The sequence below is a fragment of the Centruroides sculpturatus genome, unplaced genomic scaffold (genome assembly GCF_000671375.1).
Source record: "Centruroides sculpturatus isolate CEXI.00-Female unplaced genomic scaffold, Cexi_2.0 scaffold2063, whole genome shotgun sequence".
Classification (NCBI taxonomy): Eukaryota; Metazoa; Arthropoda; class Arachnida; order Scorpiones; family Buthidae; genus Centruroides; species Centruroides sculpturatus.
Window position 1 is genome coordinate 43,164 of NW_019386207.1, and position 27,754 is coordinate 70,917.

The following is a 27,754-nucleotide window of genomic DNA, read 5'->3' on the forward strand; positions in this document are numbered from 1 at the left end:
TCAGATTTGGGAAACAAATTTATTAGACAAGATAAATTACACAAAGGCAGTTCACTAACAAAGACTTGGAGTTACATTAGGTATCAGCTTTTCCACAATAAAACCTTATGACTATCATTATTGGCATAGGCCTGATGCAGCCTACTACACTTTGTTTTTTGTATACTCAACAGTGTAAAGCACGATCCACTTAGTGAAAATGAATGTTCCGAATCACTGAACGTCGAGATTGACTGGTGATAAATTCGATACACTGTCGGGTCGATAGAGCACACTTTTCCCTCAAGGAATGCATGAATAATAGAAATGTAGAAATTCGTAGCGAGGCGCTTTAAAGCCAAGGCTACTTTTTTCTTTTCTGTTTTTTTTTGTTTTTTTTAAAAATGGTACAATATACAGAAATGCAAATGACTTTCTTCAGAAACAATTTTTTGGATAATTTTCTCATTTGCTCTAGTATCTACACACACAATAATACCAGTTCTACAAACATTTGAAATCATCTGCCACATTATGAAATGCAAATAACACATAAAAGTGACAGACAAAAGAGAAAATGTGCAACTTTGGTTTGAAAGTTTTTTGTTGTTTTTAGTGTAGCACATTTTGGGATGATATTCGTGTAGAAGACAAAACTGAATTTGGTTACAGTTGTTTCCAAAAATGTTTGCCCCAAGAAAATTATAAATTTATACTTAAGATGTTCTCTTTCCTATCATATTAGTTCCAAACAGCTTGAAATCCATAAAATAATAAAGCATATGACTTTAAGAGCAGTTGGTAATCAAAATAAGAGAGTGCAATTTAATTTTGGAAAAAAGTCATATGTCTGAATTATTTTAATAGGATGCATCAAGATAATATGAAAAAAAAAAAATTCTTTGAAATTCATCTATGGTCCCAAAATTTAAATGTTTTATGTAACTTTTGCACAAAATGGTAACTAAAGATAAGAACATTTTGATATATATATATTTTTTCAGTAACTGCTTACATAATTACAACATTATTTACACAAATTCATCATAGATTTTTAAATCCATATTCTTATGAATTTTGAAAGTGGTAAGGACTATGTAATTTATAGTTGTGACAAAGCGGGAAAGATATGGGCAAAATTCTTTACAAATCATTTTAAAAATTCAATGTGACGCCTTATGTAAAAGCCGTATTTCTTTGTTTGTTTTTCCTCCTGACTAAGATAGGTTAGAAATAAGTTTGTTCTTATTTTTGACCAATCCAACAAATAAATCCTGTTGTAAATTGTGATTTTTTCCTTTACAATAATACAGAGATTTTAATTTTTCTTTTGATCAACTAGATAATGTTTCTATTGTAATTCAAATTTTAGTTTTGTTCAATTACATTTTCTGTATTTGATATAATTTATAACAAACGGAAATCTGTTCTTATATGACTAGAAATAGGAAGATAACTTTTGTTTTTTTTTACAGGCAGTCAGACATGTTTAGCCAGGCACACACTGGCAAAATTTTTAATTTTTGATATTAAATGCTTGTAATAAGTAGTTACATGGTTTAGACATAAGGCAAATTGTTGATGCATTGAGATATTCAGCTGCCAGAATCAATATAATTGTTTCTGGTGAAAGTAAATAAAGTTCTTTGTTTTTTGTAAAAAGAAGTTGCAAAAAAGCAAAGCAAAGAAAATAAAGAACAAGCATTGGTCCTGTGTCACCAGTTAATCTTGTGCTTCCAAAACTCCAATTATCCATTTGGTGTGCAGAGCAATCTGGCAAAATGGTGGCAGGTGCTCAAGACGTCCATTTCAATTCCATATCTTTAGGAAGCTATCCCAAGAACCTGTAGCTACAGCCATTCCATCTTCTGTGACTCCCAAGCAACTCACTCTATTATCATGACCAGCTAATACTCCTTTAAATAAAAAAAAAAACCAAACTAAATTATATCAAAAATATCAGAACACATTTTTGAGAAATTCAACTGTGTATGAGTATCATAAAAAATATTCACTCTGACATTAAAAAATCTCTCTCTAGTAGTAGGAATATAAGAAAACATTCAACATTAGAGTTAGACAGATTTCACAGTATAACCAACTGAACCAACTCCTAGTTGTGTTGCCATGACAACTGCAGTCAGTGGGAGACTAGTAGTTCCAATTGGACAGATTTAAAAAGTTAAATATCTGTACTCAGGTTGGAACAGTCAGTGAGCTACAGCCAATCAGACTTTGGATATATGAAAACTATCAAATTAATCAAATATAACTATATTATATATATTTATAATTTTTTAAAATTTTACCTTGTACTCTGTTCCTTCCAGAACTGCTTAAATTTTATATGAGAACACACGACTTCAATATAATAAAACATTATTGATGTAAATGAAAAAAGATGGCAAAATTTAGACTTTTCAGATGAATTTATAAACAAAGTAAGATCATATCTGCAAATTTTAATCAGGCAGATTACTAAGATATTTAAAAAAATTGGAAAACCTTAAATTGATTGACTGGTGTTTTGATTTCTAACATGTGTTCCAACTAGTCATAACAAATTGGTCACTGACATGGGCATATTCAATGTAAATGGTTTTTTTCTATCAGTCAGGTTGGCCATAATATGAAATCAGCCTTATACTGATGATAGTAAGAATTAATGGTTGAGACATGTGTGCCATTCTAAAGACAGAGATCGAGTCAAAGTAGAATGGCAAAGATTTTTCATGACTGTCCCAGACATGTTGAACATAACACTTAAATACAGTTTCAACTGCTTTTATGTTTAATATTAAACATAAAAGCAGTTGAAACTAATGCCTGTACAATATGTTTACAGTTACAAATTATTGTCTCAAAAAACTGCATTTACAATACTTTGAGAAAATAATTTGAAGCTATAATACATTGCAAATATTTATGATCAACACAAGCATTGTAAAAAATATTTAAAAATTATATTTGGAACATTTTTTTTTTGACAAAAACTGTTTGTATTTCAAAACTATGTATCAGAATGTATCATTTATCTATATTCTTTGATTCATTCTCTATTCTTAATTTATCTTAACAGCTATAACTTTCTATGTACTAAAAAGCTTCATTAATTTACAATTAACTATATTTATAGTAAATATTTCAGTTCTACAACTTTGTAATTAATACTAATTTAAATGAGAAATTATCCTCAAATTTCTATTTTTAAGATGGCTATCATGATTCACAAAACACAATTATGAAAATATTCAGATTAAATATTTCCAAACAACATGAGTACAATTTCTTAATAAAACTTCATTCTCTTACATTTCTTCATTAAAAAATTAAAAAAATACTTATTATTTAAAAAATAACAAAATCACATACCTGCTCTTTCAGCTTTCATAGAATCCCAGACATTACAATTAAAATCGTCATATCCAGCAAGAAGAAGCCTACCACTTTTTGAAAATGCTACTGATGTGATGCCACAGATAATGTTATCGTGGGAATACATTCCTAGTTCTTGGTCAGCTCGTATATCAAATAAACGGCATGTTGCATCATCTGAACCAGTTGCAAAGGCATAGCCATTTGGAAAGAACTAGAAATAAACAAAATATATTTTAAATCCATAAAATGCATTCAATCATCTTACATAATACACTGCACACTTGTTAATAGAAAGTAAATGTTAAATGTTTAGTTCATATAAATTTAAAATCAATTTTGCCACTTTACACCACACACACACAAAATGTCTGTAATTCCTCTTTCCATTTAAACAGTGATATACACATTATGTTTGTGTGATTCAGCTTTTATTCTATAATCTGCCTTACACAAAGTCAGTTTTAAATATATTAAGATTATATTGATAATACATTTCAAATAATCACATTTCTCAACATGTCATGAATTCATCTAAATAAAAAATTAATTGTGTCTGTAACTAAAAAGTAACAACTCAATATAGTTTCTACTGAAGTAATTATAATAAGAAATTATTATAAATATCAAATACTAATATATTGTTTTCCTTCATATATATTTAATTCCTTTACTAAAAAGTAAGTATTATGTTTATTAAATATTCTGAGATGTTTTTATGCTTATAACTATAAATTCTGTAGAACCTGTAGTTATCTTGAGGTTTTGTGAGCCAGTCTTATTCTTTTGTTTTATGTCCAATCACATTCTTTTACTTGTTCCTAAAATGTTCCATCTATCAGATTGATGATTTGTGCCAAATTATTTAATTGATGTTTATTATGAAATGTTCATAATAAACATCATCCTTCATTTCTACGTAATTTTTTTAAAGGAATCTGATTGGTTTAATTAATGGACAAATCAAGATAATGTAAAATCTACTACAAAATAGTAAAGCAAAATAAAATAAAGTAGGATTTACTAAAAGTGAAATTTAATCTATATTAGTTTTCTGATGTTTCTTTGCTTCATAATTTATTATAATGAAAATAATTGCACTTTTTGTAAGGTATCTTGTTAATTTATATATTTTAAAGCAAAAAAGTAGCCTTGTTTAGATATGATACACAGTCAGATTTCTACATTACAAACTTATACTTAGTGAATTTCTCTATAACAATTTTTTTAATTTGTAAAAACTAAACATTTTAATCATTAAAAGTTGATTACTCTATCTGGGTCAAGGTTGAATTTAAGTTCAATTTCAGGTATCAATCTGTAAACCCTTAATAAAACATGGCCCAGGTGTGAGAAATGCTGATCGTTAGCTGTTAAAACCATCATGTAATTCCCAAATGGCTACCGGTTGTAAAGAAGAGCGAGAGAGATTATCTGTCAGTGCAGGCATTTAGACTAAATGATTTACAATTAACAAATGTTTTAGAGTTACAGTATTTCTTAGTAATAAGTTACAGTATTTCTTAGTAATACAAGTTACAGTATTTCTTAGTAATACTGTAACTTGTAGTTAACATGCTTATATTGAAAAAAATTACTGTACTCTATAAATTTTTGGATGACTTGGAATGCATTCCTATTCACTTCATAATACAGTACAATGGATTAATTTTGTGCTGATTTCATTTATGCTGCTTCCTCTGGGAATGATTAGAGCAGCCTGTATAATGAATATTAATATTGTTGACGTTTTTTATCATACAGTACAGTAACTAAGAAAGCAGTCTTACTTCTGGAGGTAGCTGAGATGAGTCATACCTAAATTGTTTTACAGTATTAAATGCTATGTAAACTTCAAAGGAAATTTCATAAATTTGTCTATCAGAGTTCTTAGAAACATAAGAAAGTGAAATTAAACTTTTCAATTTTATTTTAACTTCAGGTTTGAGAGTGAATGATTGTATACTGTAGTACAAAAATCTCAAAGCAAAAGTGTTTAAACATTACTAAAAAAAATTAATGCATTGCTGAAAGTTAATAAAGACTCAAAAAAGCATTGCAGCAAAGTTTGTAATTCTTGTGAGTAGTTTATCAACCATAATAAAAAAACTGCAAATGACTTTTTGAAATTAGCTGAAAATGTAAGACCTACAACAAAACATGATAGAACCAGTGATTTATGTCAAGGTAGATGAAGCAGTTTAATGCTCTTAATAGATGGGAAGCATTTTACGAAGACAGAACATTTTTTAAAATTGTTCTGTACAATATATTTTTTTACGAAAATGTAGTTAAACTAATTTGTAAGTATTTTAACACACTTAAAATTAAAATTACATTTCTATTACTTTATTACTGAATACAGTAGAGCTTCGAAAACTCGGCCTAATGTAGACCGAAGGGTGGCCGAGTTTGTGAAAATGCCGGGTTATCGGGAATGGGGTTAAAGAAGGATAAGTATGCGTGTTTCCTCAGAAAATATTGTACTGTACTTGTATGTATTGTTTGCTTGAGAATACAACAGAGAATAAACTGTCCAAATACCCTTAAACAAAGGAAAAATAAGTCCTTTATGAAGGCATAGAGCCTTTACTACATGAAAATAAAAATTAATGAATACACCGTGTACAGTAATTTACCTGATAAGACAGACCTGAGAAAAATACTTTATGAGGCATAAAGCTGTCTATAATGAAAATTACTTAACTAAGGATTTTTTTTTTTGCCCTGCCTAGGTGTGGCTGAGTAATCCGGAGTGCCGGGTTATCGAGTGCCTACTGTATTATGTTTACATTAATTTATGTAAAATAATGAAAAATTACAATAAAATAATAGTTTCTTTACCAAAAAGTGTTATTTCTGTATAACAAAATTTCCCTATAGTAAATTTTTTCAGGATTTAGCAACTTTATCATATAGAAGTATAGAAGTTTGATTGTAATTTAGTGTTGTTATCTCATGATAATTAACAAGTTTAATATATTGTTAATATGTAAAAATAAATTTATTATACTTCAAAAAAATAAATTAAATAAAATATACTATTAATATAAGACAAAAAAATGTTTTACAAATATATAAAAATTAGTAATTCTGAATCAAAAATTAAGGAAATATGAATTAGTAATTCTGAATACTGTACAGTACTGTATAACCATTTTTCGGCTTTTAGGCCCCTATTGACTTAACCATTGCACTTCCCACTCTACAGTTGAATCAGCCCTCATACTCAACATTTGTTTGTGATTTGCGAGTTAGGACACTACCTTTTAACTATTATTATTCCGACGACAATTTAGCAAATGGACCGTTTATTTTGAAAGTGGTGTAAGTCCATTTTTGGAAAAAATTGAGAAAACACATAATATACATACAATTTAGTGTGAACTTTTTATTTATAAACAATTCACACTTAACATTTTAAAATAACCATAAGCTTTGATCAATTGAAAATTTATCGATAAATGACATTGCATAACCATTGATTTTGAAAGTGGTATAAGTCCATTTTCTACAGTCTAAGCACTTGGGCTATCCATAAATTACATGTGCATTTTTCTTGAAATGTTTACTTTTCCCTCTTGTCCCAGTTTGTCCAAGTTTTTGTAACCCCTTTCCCTCTATGGATGTCCAACATAACTCTATCCCTGTTAAAACCTTCATCACTTTATGAATGATAGATACCATAAGTAGAAATGAAACATACAACAAACTTTGAAATAAATATAATAAAATGCATATTGTATAAAATTTAATGAAATAAATGGATGTCCACTAATACTCAACCCTCCTTGTCCAACTTGTCTTAACCCCTCCCTCCCTTTCAGTGTGGACATCATTTAAAGACAGCCCCTTACAACAGAAGAGTAAAACTGTAAATATTACCAACAAATGTACAATTTGATGGACTAGAAAAAAATCCATGTAATGAATCTAAATGAAAAGCAGTGTCTAATGGTAAGCTCATAATAATGATAAATTTATCATAAAATAGTTTAACAATAAGTAAATATTTTTAATGTTCAGAATAAACAATACTATTTTATTTCTTGTTATTATATATGAACAAAATCAGAATAAAACGCAATGTGTTTCAAGTGACATTGAGTTTTACATAATAGAAATTTAATGAATTTTACAGTTTAGTAATTATGAAAGTGGTGTAAGTCCATTTATGGCCCAGAAAGAATATATTAGTTTGGATAAATTCACATAGAAGTCTTTATGCAATCAACTTACATATTTCTAAAGTCATAGAAACATTGTCAAACTTAGTACACTTTGTTTATATTTTTGAATCAACTAAAATGCAAATGTTTAAATATCTCGAAAGAAGAAAAAATGGACTTACACCACTTTCAAAATAAACGGTCCAAATAGCCATCCAGTAACAAAGTGAATGGGTCTTAAACTCAAGCTTAAACTTTAATTTAAAGGGGTAAAACAAAAAGAATATTTTAGTTTTTAATGTTTAAGCTAGGGTTTAAGCCATAAGCAATAAATAACAATTTTTAGTTATATATAGGGTCTTGCAACATGAGGTATTTTAAATCAACAGAAAAATGCAATATTTTCATGAAAAGTGGCAATATTTTTATTTTAATCTAAAGTACAAACTCTGAGATTAGTATCACAGATATAACAATATCTGCCAAATATCCGCCTCAGCTCTTCTTACAAACGGTCATTCTTTTGATGAAATTTTAATCACGTTTTTGCATAATAGTGGCTGTAATATTGTCTTTGAGTGCTTGCTGGAGCACTGGTGTATACTTTACCTTTAATGTAGCTCCAAATAAAAAAGTCTAATGGTGTTAAATTGCATGATCTTGGCAGCCAATTGAAGTCTCCATTTTCGAGAAATCACAAGTCCAGGAAATTTTTCATGCAATAGAGCCATTGTTTCACAAGCTGTGTGACAGGTGGCGCCGTCCTGTTGAAAATAAATGTCGTCTGCATACATAGCATCAATTTTAGGCCAAAAAAAGTCAGTCAACATCATTTTTCAACTCAGTCAGTCAGTCAACTCGGTTTTCAGCCACACTCTCACCTACACTCTCAGCAATCGTTCTCAGCTACAGTGGCAATATTTCCAGATGACCTGGCCAGACTAGCATGAGTTGGAGTCATCACATCACTAACTTGTCTGAGATGTTCAAATTTATTGATTAAATTCACTGTAGCTGTGCAAGATGATGACCAAAAGTAGTACGAACTTTACAAACTGTCTCCGCTATATTTTCAGCATTTTTGTAGTGAATTTTCACTATTTCAATGCATTGTGCAACTGTGTATTGATCCATATTTGAAAACCTCCTAGTTTTTACTTGTCAAATGTCACCACAATGACAGATATATGTTGACAGTTTAAAAATGGCACAAAATTTAAAATGACACCTCTTGTTGAAAGACCCTGTATAAGGCAATCCACAATCTGCTTAATAAAAAAAAAAAAAAAGTAAAATGGCGAAACCGTATTCGGGACAAGACTATGTCTCGAAGACTCACTACTAATGTGGAATCAATTTGACGCTCAAGGCGGGTCTTGTTTTCATTCTCCAATCTTCTTTGGTATTGCTGCTTTGGGTGCAATCGTTCAAACTACACCAGCCACGACCACAAGGTTGTCCACGATACATTTTCAATGAAATTAATCTATCCAATTTCAAAATTTCTCTCCATTGCATGTCGGCCCAAATAGAATTTTTGTCAATGTGTAATGAAAATTTCCTGTTTATGAAAAAATAATCGTGGCTATTGTATCGTCCAAAATTAATTTTTTAATTGGCACAAACAATATACACTTAAACCCGATTATACTGTCATCGGATGTAATGACAACCCTAATATAATGTCAAATTTTTATTGTTTCTATGATTTTATACTAGATAATGTTAAAAAACCTACTTGTAACAACATAAAACTATGTTTTAATGTCATATTTGAAGCACTCCCAAATTTACAAAATTAGATTACAAATTTTATTTAACACAGAAAATACTACATGTTAAGTCTTAGGATCATAGTCCACTTCCTAAAACACTGTGGGTGGTACTCTCACCACCTGACTTCGGTTTGCCTGTTTGTAGAGAGAGTCGCCATTTTGTATTTTATTTTGACTTGATTCTCAGTCCCGAGTACCCACAAGTCTGGTTTTTTTTTTGTGTGCATGATAAGGGTATCTAATACTCTGTGCCAAATTGCAACTCCTAACATGTACTCCTTCATACCTCTAAGCAAGTAACACAGCAAGCAGTACAATTTTATAAACAAGACTAGTCTTGTCAAAAATCTGCTTTAAGAAATAAAAATTTTGCTATATTATGTTTTATGACAAATTTTCTGCTTTGTTCTGCCTGATTTATTATTGTTTTAAATTACACTTGTATTCATGCACACAAATTTTATTTGCATTTTTATTACTTTACCTGATTCTCAATAATTTACTATATATCTTCATCTGAATCCAATAGATCTAAGTTGAACATGAGGCAAATATGAATTGTCCAAACTTTCCTTGGTAAATGATGATCTCTTTGGTGAGAGATGATGGTTCAGGATAGAAAAACTCCTCTCCACATCTGCACTGCTACCAGGAACTGACAGAGCTTTTAATAAAGCTCTGCCAGTTCCAGTTTATATAATAAAATCCACGCCTTGTATATGTCTCCAGCAAGAAGAATTTGTATAACAAACGTTTCGGTTTATTTTATAATCTAAAGCAAATTTATAACCTGCTTCAAAAATATAGAACTTTTAATGCCAGCTGATTCAAAACCTGCATTTCCCTGATAGAGTGCTTCCAGAAATTTAGTATATCATTGCACACTTCTCTGTTTTCATTATTGATCAAAGCATTGTAGTATGCTATCTCTTCCTTCAGTACCTCTTTTTTTTGGAGAATCTGCATAAGTTATACTGCATATGAAGTTATACTGTCCATTGCTTGGTGCATGGTTATGATTTGGATCTAGGACTTCCAAGTTCTTTCCAGAATTGCCATATTGCATGTTTGCCATATAGATAAAGTTGGAGTTTAAAACCCATACTGAGTGGTACCAACAGTTCCTGAATACCTCCAAGATTTTGTCAAATATCACTTCCTACAACACTGGATTTAGAGCCAGGCTGTGACTCCAGTTTCTTGATCAAGTTGCATATGGCTTCAGTTTGGCTTGCAAGCATGTAGCTGTTCTTCAAGTTTGGACTTGAAGAACAGCTACATGCTTGTTACATACAGATCAAGTAACTCTCAGAGTCTTGCAATGCAGCCTTCTTCCATAGCCTGATTTTCTCTAATCTATGTCACTATAGCATCCCACCTCTTATGATAATACGAAACTGCTTCTAGCCATGTCCCCATCTGAGAGTAATAACTAGTACAGATGGCAGTGCCAAAGAGTGGTTCTTACAGCTATCTGCAACAAATGCCTTCTGTTTGCTGCCTTCACCCAAAATAAAACATTCAAGATGCTGTTCTTAGTGTGCACTTCTACAGTGATTAAATATGTAAGACGTGCCCAGCACGTTGTGTGGAACAATCTCGTGAATACTGGCTTAAGTTTCAAAGCAGTAGCATTCATGTATGGAGTGCTGTCTGTCTAAAGTCCAACAAAATTGTCTAACTCAACATTCAAAAGTTTGAGAGATGCAAACACTTCTTTGACAATGATATCACTGTTGCACTTCTTTACAATCTGTGATCACACTAAACAGGATGGTTTGTAAGTTCAAGACATACAACCAATGTATTTACAATTTTCCTGTTTTTTCACACAGACTCATCTACAGTAGTATCAGCAGAATGTCAGCATGTCAACACATTTGTGCAGTAGTGTCTAAATCTTTGTTTCCAATACTGGGGAGAATCCTGCACAAAAAGCTTTTGCTAGGCAAGTTATCACACAGAGATAGTTTTAAATTAGACTTCAACCACTTTTGGAAACCCTTTATGACAAAACACGTGCAAGGGTATTACCACAGAATAGAATATGGAAAATATGGAAACCATGTCTTGCCATCTTCAAGGTTTACTTCTGGAAAAAACATGTCTAACTTGACAAGTTCCTTAATTCTGGTTTATCTTGATCTATTCAAAAATTTCTGCTTTATTGCTTAATAACTTTTATGTAATAATTAAAAATGGTATGGTATGCACTCATTTCACAGTTTCATAAGCAACGGATGATTGTATTCAGATATTGCTTTATCTGTTTTTGGGTTGCCTTAGTTATATAGAATGAACAGCTTTTTACAATCTGGCAATGTTAATGGCACCACTTGCTGCCATTCACAGATAAGTTATTCTAATTGTTTTTCTCCATTTATTATTATAATCTTCTCACTTTTAGCTCCAGCCATGGTACTAATTAATAAAACAAATGCTTCTCATTGTGTAAAGTGCAAACATTATAAATTGTTCATAAAAGATACGATTAACTTCTGAAGAAACTCGGATGTGTCTGGGAAAACTTTGTGAGAGTTATACAGTATTGGCTTTTTGACAATATATGACAACGAAAAATTACTCAGTTTCTTTGTTAACAGTGATTCAAAGAAATAGATGTGTAAAAGAAGAACAATGAACGACAGAAAAAAATTCAGAACTACATCAAGTTCTCATGAAATGGATTAAGCCATGTATAAGTGAAGGTGTTGAGCTGTCTGGAGACCTAGTGATAGAACAAACCAAAATTTTTCATGAATAACTAGGACTAGATTAATTTGATTATAGCAAAGGTTGGCTATACCATTTCAAGGATCAACATTGCAAGTTTCATGCATTATGGTGAAAAACATTAAGCAGACAACAAAACAGCTGCTAAATTTGTTTAGACGTTCTCTTAGTTTCAGATGAAAAATCAAGTGCTGAGCAGGTCTACAATGCAGACAATACAGCATTGTATTGGATATGTACTGTACATCAAGAAGAACCCTGACAATTAAAAATGCAGAATCACCAACAAATTATAAAGCATCAAAGATTGTGTCACTATACTGGGCTGCTCTAATGCTACAAGAATGCACAGGTATAAGTTGGAGGTCATCAATATAATTTTACACCCAAGGCTTTCAAAGGTCTGACATTATCTGGTGACATACTGTCAACAAAAAGGATGATAACTGACATTACATTGGATTGGCTTGAAAATTATTTTGTTCCCAAAACAAGAGCTCACTATGACACTAATGGCCTGGCCTGGACCATAACTATAGAGTAACACTTATTTTAGACAACTGTTCTGCACATCTGAAAGCAGAACACCCGGTAAAAAGTAACATTTTTAGCAGCTACCTTCCACCTAACTACACAATTAATTCAACCTCCAGGCAATGGCTACAATAATATGTTTATAAAAAAAGTACAAAGTATCAATTATATACTACAATTTCTATATATATAAAACTAACTCAATTTGTGATGTGATATATAAAGCACTGTGATTCAATAATAACTTTCATATAATTAAACATTAACAATCTTCAAGTTTCTAACTAATATAACAATAAAGTGTTTGTAATCCTAAAATAACAAATGCATTTTTGACTCTATGAAACTTAACTGAATTTTTAATGTTTTTCAATAATTGTTAAGAAATAATTAACTTTTTAGTATCTAAAATACTTACTGTCACTGCATTGATATCAGATTCATGACCAGGAAATGTTTGCTTGCACATTCCATCTCTGATGTCCCAAAGCTGTAAGTAAAACACATTTAAATAAAGAATAAGTTATTGAAGACTATAATTACAATAATAATGATTATGATAATACCTTTGCAGCAGCATCACAGGCTCCTGAAACGAATGTTCTCAAATCTGGAGCTACAGATAAAGACATTACATCACCAGTATGTCCAGTAAATGATGTACATTGCTGACCAGTTTCTATATCCCAAAGTGCACTGTTAAATTAAAAACACATTAATTTTCAACTAATAGTAAAAAAAAGTGATCATACATTGAATAATTGTAGTGACAACAAAATCAAATTATAATACAGAGTTTCTATTTTACGATTAATAAAACAGAAACTCAGTATTATACTTGTAATTTATGTATTTTGTTAAACAAAAGAAAAATAAATAAATAAATAAAAACTTAGAATATGTAAAAATTATGTATTTATACATACAGTCAAATCCCTCTGTAGCAATATTTACCAGAATAAGAAAAATATTGATACAGAGAGATTTATTGCTACAGATAGCCCTCGGTTTATGCTGCAGTTCCATTCCTACAAAAGCCGACACAAATCAAATTGGCATAAAATGAACCCATATTTACACTGAGTTATAGGGTTAGGTTCTACATAAGTGAAAAATAAGCAAATAATTTTGTTTATTAATACAATATAATACAAAATACATATAAATTTAATTTTTAAAATGTATTTTATGATAAAATAAAGTGAAATGTTTTTATTAAAAAATCTTAAGGAAAACAAATAATATTTCAAAGTTTTGGATCTCACATTTAAAAAAAAAAAATCCATCATTAATTGTTTAAATTTTTGTTTTCTTTCATTAAGAATTTTGGAATATGGCCGAATGGATGTGATGGTGCTCCTTTTTACATTTGCACTTCGCTCCCAATCGCTGTCTAACTCAAAGTTCATCCGTCAAACTTTCCATAGTTGAAAGGATAGGATTTAGATAGACTGTTTTCATAACTCTTGGAGTTTCTTCTTCGTTTTCTTCCTTCTTTGACTGTTCATGATCTAATTCTTTGTATAATTCTTCTAAGTCTTCATTTGAGAGTGGCTGATCATAGGTTTCTAAAAGTTCTGTTACATCTTCCAATCCCACATTAAGTGCAAGCCTGGTAATGTCTTCAATTAAATTCTCCTGATGTGCTACTTTAAAATCATGCATGAATTCTGGCAGTAGTTTACACCAAACTCCATTTAAGCATTTTGCTGAACAAGCTGAATCCCAAGCTGACTTGATGTTTTTAATGCTTTTCAAAATATCAAAAGACAACCAATAGTCTTTAACTGTTTTGTCTGAAGTGTCTAAAACTCTAATACATTCTTGGAAATGATGAGAGTTAATAAGCTTTGAAGGTTGCAATAACCACTTGATCCATTGGTTGCAAAAGAAATGTTGTATTGGAAAGCATGTAAACAACCCTGACATACAATGGTGTTCTTATTTCATCAAGGTTTCGAGGATGTCCTGGAGCATTGTCCAAGAGAAGTGCCTTGGGTGGTAATTTATTTTCTTCTCAAAAGCAAAGCACAGTAGAGCAAAAATAACTTTTGTACCAATCTGTGAAAACATCTTGTATGACCCAAGCTTTCTTGTTCCATTTCCAATAAAATGGCAACATGTCTTTATTTAGACTCTTTAAAGCATGTGGTGTCTGTGAATGATACACTAACATTGGTTTAAGTTTCAAAGTTCCTGAAACAAAAGGGTTAATCTATCTTTCTCAACTTTAAAACCTGAAGCGGAACATTCTTAACGAGAAATAGAAGTTCATGCTGGTAACTTTTTCCAATAAAGCCCAGTCTCATCAATGTTGAAGATTAAGTCCAAAGAATAGTTGCCTTGTTCTACATAACCCTGAAATTCCTTAGGAAAAGCAGCTGCCGTCGCAACATTTGCACTTGCTGCTTCACCACACAATTTTTTACACTACGACAGTTACTTCGAAATTTAAATCTCATAAACCAACCCTTGCTTCCCAAAAAAGTTTCTTTCCCTCCATCTACATCCTTAAGATTATCAAGAATTGGTTTTGCTTTTTCAGTTATAAAAGCTTGAGTCAAGGGAATGCTCTTTTGATTTGCATCATCTACCCGTAATGATAATAATTTTTCTATTTTTTCAAAAATTTTACCTCTACTGTAACTCACATTTTACATTTACTGCCATAGACTGTTGAGTTGAGTGTTTAATTTTATCTTCATTTTTCATAATGGCAGTAACAGTCAATGGAGGTAAATTCAATGATCTATAGACATTAGGGCATGTTTGTCCATTTTCCATTCATCGAATAACTTCCATTTTTGTTTCTAGGGAGATAAGAAGGCATGGCAATCTAACATTTAAAAATACTCTGGTGCACTTCTTTTATCTGACATAATAACCCTCCTTTATTCTTGTATATGTGGGTACCTAAACATTTAGTATTTTAATATTAATTTAATGTAAATGTATACATACCCAATAATATTAAGCAGAAGAAATAAATATATTCAATAAAAATCTTTGTTTTAATGAATATATAATGTCACAGCTCAGTAAATATGTCAACACTGAAACGAAAATCAGTTTATCATAGGGAAAATCAGAGAATTACATGGTGAAATGCACAATGGCGTTATTGTGAATTGGCATAAAGCAAGCGCTACCTGTATATTGAAAATTTTTAAAGAAGTATTCCCTTCCTCATTTTTAATTAATACTGTCAAACTACAAATAAGTAGTGTCTGACGAAATATTCAGCCTAAAGCAGAAGAATTTGCCAATTTGTAATTCCTTTTGAACTTTGATGTCAAGACTAAATATCTATTTTTAACAATTCACATTTTTTTAATGTGCTAAGAACAATGTTAAAATTTGAGAGCTGTAATTCAAAATAATACTAATACATGTCAGGCATTATTAAATTATTTCTTCCACTAATATAGCTACCAATCTTAGCTATTAATCAGGACTTATCATACCACAATCAACACAATGACTAGATTAGAAAAAAACGTCTTTATTCTTTTAATAACCCCAATACTTATATTTTGGGTCTATAAACCTCTCTTCAGTTGGAGTAAATCATTTTCATTACCATGTTCAACTGAGAAGGGATGCCATAGACCCATAGACACAAAATATGCATTTTGGAGTTATTAACAAATAAAGACGTTTTTCTAATCTAGTCATTGTCTTGATTGTGGTATGATAAGTCCTGATTAACAGCTAAGATCGGTAGCTATATTAATGTTAGAAAAAATATAGAATTAAAGGACAAGAAGTTTTTTATACAAAATTAATAAATTATAACTATATCTCGCCTTATGTTGGTAATTGGTTCCAGGAGAGGCGACTTAAGTTGAAAAACAACGTAAGTCAAATTTACTTGTCACTAGGCTAAACCACAAATAACCATTCCCAGTTCTGTATTTTATTTATAAATGCATTTTAATAATATATGGTTAATAAGAATCTATTTTAAGCTTACAAACAAATAAAATTTAGTTTTTAATATAGTACAGAAAAAAGTAATCTAAATTTACGAATTCATGTATGCACAGTACATACTTGTAAATGTACATGTTTACAGCATATCGCGGACTCTTTATTTGTGAATGTGGTTTGCTCTAAGACATTATAAAATATGATGATTTTGTAAGGTTAAATAACAAATACAGTTATTAAAATTATCTTGCGACAGTAGAAAATAAACTAATTTATATTAAATTTACCAATATCGAGTGGTGCTGACAACGATGCCAAACAGTAGATATTGGAGCTACCGTGGAAAACACCAATACTGAGCTCTTAAAGACAGCTAAATAAGATGACAGCACAAACAGATGTTTTCATGTTTCGTTCTCTAGGATTTTTGATTATATTAACATTTACTGTAAATGTACATATTTTAATATGATTTTATGTTCTTTAACGCATTTCTAGTGATATTACGACTTCAATATTTGTGGCGGACGAACATAAAGTCGAATAAAATGACTTAAACTTGATTTTTATTTTTCCATACATTTTTTGACAAACAATGTATAATTGAGAACTACATTACTTGAAGTATACCTGTATTTTATTTATTTCTTATTTCAAAAAATCAGTTTCTTGTATACTAAAAATAATCATTCCTTTTAAGATAATTTTGTACTGCAAAGCAATAAACTAAAAACTAATGAGCAATTATTTATTGTGACATTGTCACAATGCCAGGCTGCAATTTTTAATAATATTTTTAATTAATTTAATTTAAAATGCATGCTCTCCACCTCAAATTAGTGGTGGCTTGCCCCTGTACATCATACCTTTCTTTTAACAATAGGGTTATGCCAGTCATCTTTGTAACTCCTTTCAGGGAAAAATTTTTTAATTGAAATAACTTTACTTCTGGTTTGCATAAGGAGTTCATATATAGCTAATTGGGACTCCTGTCCCTAAGGTTTCCATATTTAATCTCATTTTTCATCTAACTAACTCCATTCTTGAGATTAACTCCATTCTTGAGATTAAGGAAAGAGACAAATGCAGTGGGAATTTATAGGTCTACAATTTTCTCAAATTGCAGCCCCAGCAATCAGTCAAGTTTCTAAAAGTCATATCAAAACAGAACTAAAATTATAATATATCTAAACAAATGAAAATATAAGGCACTTTAATCAAACAGTGAGTGAATAATGAAAGTAAATAATTTAATATATATATATAAAATTTCTTGACATTCTGGCCACAAATTAGCTCTTCTCATTGTAAAGTTGTCCAGAAGCACTAAATAACTGTTCACTCATAATGCTAGTCAGAGGTGCAGATATATATTTTTTGGTTCCTTTTTTTCAAATAGTAATAAAGACTTGAAATCCAGTGATAAAAGATGCTGGCATTCCTAGTAAGCAAAGGTTCTTTTAAACAATATTTCAGATTTTCATCAAAAGAAGGAAAATCTTCTGAACATGTTCATTCAGATGATGATGGCAAATCATGCAAGTCCCAAAGATTTTCCATATCTTGTGTTTGAGATTTTGAAGTTTAAGGTACAAGCACAACATTCATATTGTTTAAGATAAGATTCTTTATCTTTATGAAAAATCATTCCAAATATCATCATAACACAGATATAAGAACAAATAAATGAAGTATAATACTTACATAAGCAATCATATGTCACTTGGTAATAATTTTTTATTTTATTAACACAATATTGAAATGCATTAAAGGGCAGTAAAGAAGATGCAGTTACCTGTTGGCTTTTGCCACTATTATCTGTGTGTAAGCAATACCAATTAGTCAATTACACATTAAATGAACCTTTGGTTTTCGGGAAATCTTCAGTCTGATTTTGACCTAAGCTAATTACAGTAGAACCCCTATAACATGGTAGATACGTTCTGTTTTATATGAATTCCATGTTTTACAAGTCACTTAAATACATGAGCCAATCACAGCCCGGCACGTGTGCAGTTTAGGGACTACAGCTGTTTGAAAGGTTTTCTTCCATAAAATTAATAGATTCTAGACTAATTTGACTCAACATTTCCAAAACACACATAATTTTTTGGGAATAATCCATATAAATTATGCCATAAACAAAAAATTATAGGATTACTTACCAAGTGTGCACCGTTCGATGACGCAATTGCTTAAGCTTGTTTTCACTGCGGAGCATCAAACGGCATGTTTCCTGACAAGTTACTTTTTTGCGAAAAATTTGCTGAACTTTGGAGACATCATTACAATAAATATAATTTTTATGGCCATTAAGTAATAAAAGATTTTTAGTAGGTCCTCTGCTCATTTAAACTCAACGGTTTGTGCAATATCCACTATTGGTCTAGATTTGACCAATCCTGTCATGACATGAGTCGGCGATGACGTTTTACCATATTATACAAGTATCTTTTAGCATGTTTATACGAACGCAATTGCAATTTTTCGCCGTGTTATATGAATCTGTATTATATGAACTTGTGTTATATGAATCTGTATTATACATATAACATCTGTATGAACTTGTGTTATAGGGAGATCTACTGTATTTTAGTAAAGGAATAATTTTTGGCCAAAGGTGACAGAAGCTGATTATTCAGTGAGATGATATAAATACAGTTAATTCTACAAAGTTACACAAAATTAGAACAGAATACTAAACATATATTATTATTAGTCTCCTCTAGTACAAGATATAAGTGATTTTATTGCAAATATAATTGAATAGCCTGATTAATTAATTAATACCAAATGATCTATCTCACAGATTGCATTGGATTATGCTAGGTAATATAGCAGATCAAACAATCTACTGTATTACCTGTTTTATTGCATATTATTTCAACAGTACATGCTAAATATCAAAATCTAAAATCAGTCAAAGCCTTAAATCTTCCTAGACAGAATTACTAAGTAAAACTAAAATTAAACACTAATTCTAAAATATAATTTCTTAAGGAGAATGATTTTTGTAATTATTTCAATAAGTATAATTTGCAACACTAGTAAGTGCCTGGGTTTACAAAAGGTTTTTGTACATATATTATTGCCTTCAAATTCAATCATCAGATCTAAAAAATGAAAGCCATTACTATTCAACTAATACAAGTAACAATATCAGACCACAATTATTATTGTTGAATTTGTGAAGAAACTAATTTGGATATTTGTTTAACAATCAGCATAAAAAACATACAGTACGCCTAATAAGCAACAGATATAAGCAAAAAGATATTAAAGATAAGATGATAGAATATTGACCAACGTTATACTGTGTTTTTGCAGAATGACTGGCATTCTGCATAAAAATGGAGACGACCAGCATGCCGGTTAAACAGCGACTAGAATATAAAATTAATCAGATCTAACAAAACTAGTTGTTAATTAAATGTTAAAGAAAACATTCTTCCAAGTACAATAAAATAACATTGTAATTTGACTGACTTAAAATCAGGAAGAGTTTTCATTTACAAGACAATAAAACAATTAACGACTTATTGACAGCAGCAGCAGCAAATCAGTGTGGGCTAAACTGATCATTTACCCTGATCTTAAAAATAACACCTTCCTCTTAAATTTCACAAAAAGCCTTTTTTTTTTTTTAAAAAAAAACTCTTTCTGCCCTGTGGGCACTAGAAAGGCCTCTTTTAGCAAGCCCATTATGGGTTTGGCCAGGCCCACAATGAGGCAGCCAGGTGGTGAAGGATGGGGCCTTGACATATCCAGATGAACCAACCTCCAAAAAATTCCTGGGGATTTATCAATCTGTCTGGATTCAAACCCGGGTTCCCCCAGAGCAGTAGGCTGCCACCCTGACCACTTGGCCATTGGCTGAGGTAATTAGGAAGCTGGTGTTAATCAGTGTAAGATGAGATGATTTATGGCGAGTTTCTTAAATTTAATCTGTTTATTTTTGCATTTTGAATCAAATAACAATAAAATACACATAAAAAGCATTTTTAGAATTCCAAGATTATTTTGTCATTAGAAAGAAGACAAAGTGAAGTAATTAAACATATAAGCATATTTTTTGATATAATGCTGACAGTTTCACAATTTTAGAATAAAAACTTGTTTTTTAATACACCCTCTAGAGAGTAATGTATCATTTAAACCAGCATGCAGGTTTTTACCATATGGAAATATTTGATTTCATGATCTTCACCAGACAGGCCAGCATGCTGGTCATTCTGCAAAAATACAGTAAGAATATATGATTTAGATTAAAAATAGTTGCCAAATTGTTTAAATTTAATAAATTAATTTAAAATATTCTGGAAGAGAGTGAAGAAGTGTTTCTTCAAACTGGAGAAGTCCAGTTTGAAGAAACACTCAAACCTGCAACTACTGCTTAATTGAAAATGTATTAAAGATATTGTGGAATTGTAAATACAATTACATATCTTTAATACAGGCATACTCCAAGGCAGCTTTGCACTAAACGTGTTGAGACAATAAGAAAGAAAGTAAAAATTGTTTTTTTATTAGCAAATTTATAATCATCAATAGAATAGTTTGTAATGTACAGTTGAAATCAAATTTACTAAACTGAAAAACAATATTAGAATAAATAACGCTAACTCTATTAAATGAATACAATGTGAATAAAGCAAAGAAAAAGAAGACTGGAGCCTAGGAGCCATTTAATTGGAGTGCACAGGTTTTTTAATCTCACTGAACTTGTGATTAGAATAGTTTGTTTTCATAATTATTGAATATTTCCTTTCATAAATTCAAAAGAGAGATAAAATAGATTGTTATATCAAGTTCTTGGTTATTAAGCATGCATAAAGCAGCGTCTCCGTATACTGAATATAAATATTATAAATACAGTATAGTGTTTCCCCAGGATAACTGCAAATTTCTTTATGAACACCACTTAATTACAAAACAATACTTATAAAACCAATTTGGGGAGCATCGTAGTAAAAATATAAAATAAAATACTCTAATTGAATTATAGTATTATTGAAAGAAAAAATCTCCAAAATATTTCAACTGCTAGTTATGTATATTTAACTTATATTTATGGACATTTATTTAATGTTTTATTCTTTTTTTAACTTATCGCCATTTAAGGGTCAAACAAAATAAAATTATGAAATAAAAAATTACATGCAAAAATGGAAAAAGTGTTTATATTTATTAAAAACATTAAATTGATAATGACAAATTGTTTTCACTTACCAGGTCATATCACCAGAGCTTGTGACTATTTGATTATCGTCTAGAAAACGGCAACAAGACAGATAACCTGTATGGCCAGGTAGCTCTCTGCTAACTCGTACATTTCCCTCTCTAGTTTTTAAACTATAGATCGAACAAATATTGTCCAAACCACCACAAGCGACATAGCTACCTGATGGTGCATAGGCACAAGTCATTACCCAACTTGATCTTAATGGGATGGCATGAACCTAAAACAAAGAATTTTAATATTGTTATTAAAACAAAATAATTTTATATAAACTTAAATTGTTTAATCAGAATGAAAATTCTATTAAAAAGCCTATCACATATGTCAAATTGCTGAATTATATAGAACTGTCTTTTTACTCATTGATTATTAAACATTGCTCATTAATTTATTGACAGATGAATGTTCTTGGGATTATATTCTGGCTTCAGATTGTTTGGTTAGTCAATTCTTTCTGTATTCATCATTGAGTAAAAACATTACCTTTGATGTAACAGTTAATTAGAAACATTTTATTACGTATAAAGCAATATAAAATATAATGTTATAAAATGTGCAAAAACTAATCAAACTTATGCAATTCCAATTTTTTTTTAGCAGTTATGAAGAAGGAAAAATAATCTCATTGTTTAATTAACACTAGTTTGGACTTTGAAAACATCATAATCTTTGTTATATGAAGTTTAATTTTAAGGATGTAACTAGAATATTTTAATAAACAAAACTTACTCTAACACCTTGTAAACATGCAGCCAAATTTATTAACTTCCTAACATTTTTGGCCATTTTAAATGACCTTTTATCAAGAAAAAAACTTTAAAATTCAAACACAGTACATTTGCACAAACGAACAGGCTTTTTGAATGTTTTTGAATGATATTCTATTGAACATTAGGTGCGCCATCTTTATCAATATCTAATATTAAAACATGAAGATGAAATAAAAAGCATAAAAATAAAATAAAATCGGGACCATAAAGAGAAAATAACCACAAAACATTAAAAAGAAATTAAGACACCTGAAATATAACATATAACGTAACACAGGCATATAGTAATGTAAAAAGCATTTGAGCTGTCTGTTTCTTAAAATGGCATTTTATACTGTATCCGTTTCCTCTGTATAATAGGGTTTATATCAAGCTTGAACACCATGCTACCAATACTTTAGATGATTCTCGAAAGTTGATGGAGAAACCTTTTTGGTTGGCTTTACAGATCTGCCATGCTTCCGTTTAACGACAGTGCTTAATGTCCCAAACTACTTATATTAGTCTTGCTTGGTCCCATTCGGCTTTGACTTCTTGGGGGTCGGCTAAATCGTAAGTGGCCAGAGCTTTGCATGGTTGTTCACTTCTTACATTTCTTTGATGTTCCGCTATCCTATCCTTGATAGATCTTCCAGTGGCTCCAATATACATTCATTTATTTTGTCGCCGTGTGTCCGTAATGGGGATTTTATAAACTCCAGAAAGTGTGTTCCTGTCGGCCCCGTCTTTATCTGATCTTAGTAGTTGATAAATGGTAGGGTTCCTTTTATATATGATTCTTTTGTTTGTGGCTTTTCCAATGCATCTACAGATATTATTCAGCAATGCTCTAAATTCTATCATAGTAAACCCCTCGGTATTAGGTACTTTTCTTCTCTTGCAGCATTGGGTGGTAATAGCCTTAATATTGACCCTGTATGTCTTGGCTAGCTTATATATATAATTCAACTCTTCTGTTCTGTCCTGGGTATTGTTACAGTGTGAATGGGCTCTTGTGATGAGTGCTAGGAAAATGCTGCTAATTTATATGCTGGAGGGTCATGGGAGATCCAGGCGATAAATATCGGGTTGTAGGTGGGTTTTCGATAGACCTTCGTACGAAATCTCCTAGGTTGTCAAGTTGTATACATAGGTCCAAGAAATGTATCATCTTATCATTTTCCTGCTCGAGTTCTATCTCTACGCCGAATCTGTTATCATTTATGTCCTTTATGAAGTGCTGTATATTAGGTTTTACTTTCCAGAATATAACTATTTCGTCGACATATTGAGCGTACATTAGCATTTGCATTTCATATTTCGGCAATATTGCATTTTCTAGTGTTCTAAGTATCATCTCACATAATGAACCTGCAAGAGGGCTGCCCATAGCTACACCTTTCTGTCGAGTGTAAGTGACACCTTTGAAGTTAAATATTGATGAAAAAGTAGTAAAATGCACTAGCTCTAAAATCTGCTTTCTTTTCTTTTCTGGGGAGTTGATCTTGCAAAACAGGAGGTCTCTTAGATGACAAAAACATAGTTCCAGTTTAACAGACAAGTATAGTGCCTTGAAGTCCAACACCGTCATATATTTAACTTCTTGCAAATTTATATTAGCCATTTTATTTAAAAGCTCTACAGGTTGTTTGATGCTGTATTGATTCTTGGGAGCATATTGCCAAAAGAAGTTGTGTACCCACCTTTCTAGTAATATTGTGGGTGCGTTTCCTTTATCGACCACTGGTCTTAAAGCTTTATCATTTTTATAAGTTTTTGCAAACCCAAATAGCCTAGGGGTCGACGGTGATTAGACTATTATATTCTTGAGGCCCAGTTCTTTGGCCAATGGTAAAGTTGCAAACTTTTTAATTCTTGCTTGTAATTTCACCACGGCATTGGGGTGCGCAGTCGTACAGCAGGTATCTCTGATGTATTTTGACAGAAGATTGTCATATGTGCTTCTCTTCATAATTACTAGATCTTTTGACTTGTCGGCCCTTGTGAGCACTAGATTATTATCTTTCAGCCACTTTTGAGTTTTTCTGATATAAGACCAAATCGGTTCGCTGTTTCTTTTATGATTTTCATGCTTGATTTTAAGTGCAACTTCCCATCTGAACATTTCTTTCTTGATCTCATTCAGGCCCTCTAATGCCTGCTCAATATCCGGCATGAGTTTGTCGTGCTTAACTATAGATAGTGGGGAGTATTTAGGGCCGTATTTACATGCCTCATTCATGTAAGTAGGCAGGTTGATGCTGTCCCAGCATATAACCGTAGGTCTGATCCTCGTTTTATAGCGAGTTTCTTGGTGCTTTCTGATCCATGCCATTTTGTTCTTATATCTCTTCTTTAATCTTTCTGTCACTTGTGTAGCTAGGCTTATGACTCGTTCGTTAGCTTTTAAAACGTGAAGGTCGAGGTCATATAGTTCATTTTCTAGTTTGATTAGCTCTTTCAGCAGGAAAAACTTTCTCCTTCTTATGTTGTGGATAACTTTTCGTAAGCAGATGGTTCTAAGTTTAGGGTTTAGCGAGGCGCATCTGTGCAGTAAACATATTTGCCAAATCGACATTGGGAAGACATTGCGAGTTCTGCATTCTGTCAAAAACTCAAGCTTCGTGTCTAGTGCAATAGCCTTCAGCACCTCATTTACATAATGATTTTGCTGCCATAGTCATGTTGAAGCAATGTTTCATCAGGCTGTCCTCTTTTCCTCTTGATATGATATTTTTTAAAGCTTTTCTGTTTTGACATAATGTTCAGAATTGATTGCAGTCTTCTTCCAAAAGAACTGCTAATATAACCTCCTGAATATTCTAAAATGCATTTAAAAAAGATCATTCCCGCTGAAGGCAATACATGCCACCATGTCATAAAATACAATGGCATATATTATCATGTTGTGTGCACTCATTATTAAATATTTGAGCCTGCTTTATATCTCATGCTTATTTTTTTGATCATTTATATTGAGGCTGTAGAAGAAATACTAGCAGCACTTTTTAATTTCACTCTAGCAATTCTAAGTTGCCAAATTCTACAATATATTCATAACAAAGTATTCATCTAATATTATTTTTAGTAACAGTTTGATGTCAAAATAAAGTTACAATCCATTAAAATAACAGTTAAATTCTAGTTACTATCATAATGCTCTAAAAATATTCTCAAAACAAAAAATGTGCTTGAAAAAAAAATTGAAGTTGCTCTAAGCAAAAATGCTTAGGGCAACTGCCACAGAACATAGAATTTTCTGAAGATTTTTCAGGCAAAAAGCTTTGCCGTACTGTACTGTAGGCTAATGGGTAGTCTTTTGACAAGACCAAAAGACCAAAAAAAATGAGGGGGCAATGTGTAATTGAGAACACCGAATATTAACCCTGTTAAGATGCTGCTTTTGACATCTCAAACAAGTCAATAGGTGATGAAAGTTTAGAAATGCAAACTATGCACAAGATTGCAGGAAGATAGATTTTCCACAAGCTAGAAGTTCAGATGTGGCAATAAACTTATGTCATCTTGAACATTACCATAAAAAAAATTATTTATTGTATTATTGCTCTTGGTGAGACTTGGGGCAATCCTACAAATAAAGCTATCTAATGAATGGAACCATTACAGGATTTCCCAGAACAAAAAATTTCCATCTGAAGACTTCAAAATCAAAAGGGAGCATCCCTTTTGATTTTGAAGTCTTCAGATGCTGACTGCTGCATATGATGCTAAATGTAGAATCATATGCAAGCTGTACATCAACGTTAAAAAGTACATGCTATTTATTACATCTCCTTTCTGGATCATTATCTCTAACAGACAATCCAGCATAAGTATTCTCAGTCTTTTGTCAATACACCCATTATCCTGCACAATAATGCTCATAGCCATGCAGGCATGTAAAAGACCTGCTGAATTGGAGTTTGAACATCCACTATATTTCCTGGAAAGATTCTTATGATTACATCTTTTCAAAAATGAAAAATCCCTTTTGAAGAAAACAGTTTCCATCAGTACATAAAATTCCAAAAGGCCATTATCAATACCAACAATCAATCTGCTGATGGAATCCAGCACCTCCCAGACATTTAGGAACACATTAGCATACAGAAGGAACAATAATTTATAATTGCCAAAGTTTTGAATAAAAATAGTTTTTAAAATTCACATACAGGTATTGTTACTACTACTCTTTCCACAACCCTTGTATATCTCAGGCACCTCCATATTTCCTTGACTCTATGCATTTTCTTCTATAATATTGCAATTTCACTGTGTAAAAAGTATGGATATTCTAAAAAAAAACACTTTTATTGAAAAAAAAGTTTAATTTTTCTTAAAATATCTGGTAGGAATGCAGCTCAGTAAAACTTATGGGATAGCCATTTTTATATCCTGTAATATAATTCATTAACTAGTTTTAAAAGACAAAAGAAAAACAGATTGACTCTTATCCCAATGATTTATTTGTTAATATAATTTTGGTTTTAGCTGTAAAATAAAGCATTATTATTAAAAAGCAATCATTAAGAAATATGAATATTTACTGATTTACAGTGAACAACTGCATCATATACATCAATTATATTACAGTATTATACTTTATAAAAAGTTAATTCTATGATATAATTAGCATGTTAATAAAAAATTTTATGTCTTACTTTATTTGTTGAATATGAGTCCCATACTATAAGTTTACCATCTTGAGAAGCAGAAACAAGATGTCTGAAAAGATATTAAGTAAATTCATTCTTTATGAAAATTATCAATAATTAGTTTACTTTAAGTAACAAATGTAACATCTTCATACACACAATTACCAGCATAAAATTTTAACAGTAATGAGTACTTTCAGTGCAATTTGGTTACTTTCTCATTCAAGGAAACATGAGTTAGAGGGCATTGGGTTTAAGTTTATGAAACCAAGGGAACAATGGCTACAAAAAGTTTGTAAATTACTAATTGAAACTAAATCAAGAGTATTTTGTTACTATTAAATTTTTATCTTGTGATAAGGTATACAGATTTCATATATTTAGAACTTTATTGGTTCGTATATATGTTATCTTGAAAATTATACACAAATCAACAATTGATTCCTCTAATATCTACAAATGATTTTTATGCTGTAATGAACATTAAATATAAAATATTCATGACATTATTGTATACAATAAGCTTCATTAATTTAAAACAATTCAAAACATTAATGATTTAATGATTAAAAAAAAATTCATTATCTAAGTAATTATTTATTCTGTCATTGTCACA

General features: G+C 30.9%; 1 protein-coding gene across 1 annotated transcript; it reads right to left on the reverse strand.

The window, feature by feature from the left end:
* Window positions 1-27,227, reverse strand: LOC111614076 (guanine nucleotide-binding protein G(I)/G(S)/G(T) subunit beta-1). Its single transcript, XM_023355455.1, has 6 exons — window positions 27,145-27,227; window positions 21,725-21,954; window positions 13,132-13,261; window positions 12,984-13,055; window positions 3,352-3,568; window positions 1-1,895 (listed from the first exon to the last, which is right to left on the reverse strand). Exons 2-6 carry the CDS (start codon window positions 21,919-21,921, stop codon window positions 1,789-1,791), a joined length of 723 nt encoding a protein of 240 aa, XP_023211223.1. The 5' UTR covers window positions 21,922-21,954; window positions 27,145-27,227; the 3' UTR covers window positions 1-1,788.
* Window positions 27,228-27,754: the final 527 nt, after the last annotated feature.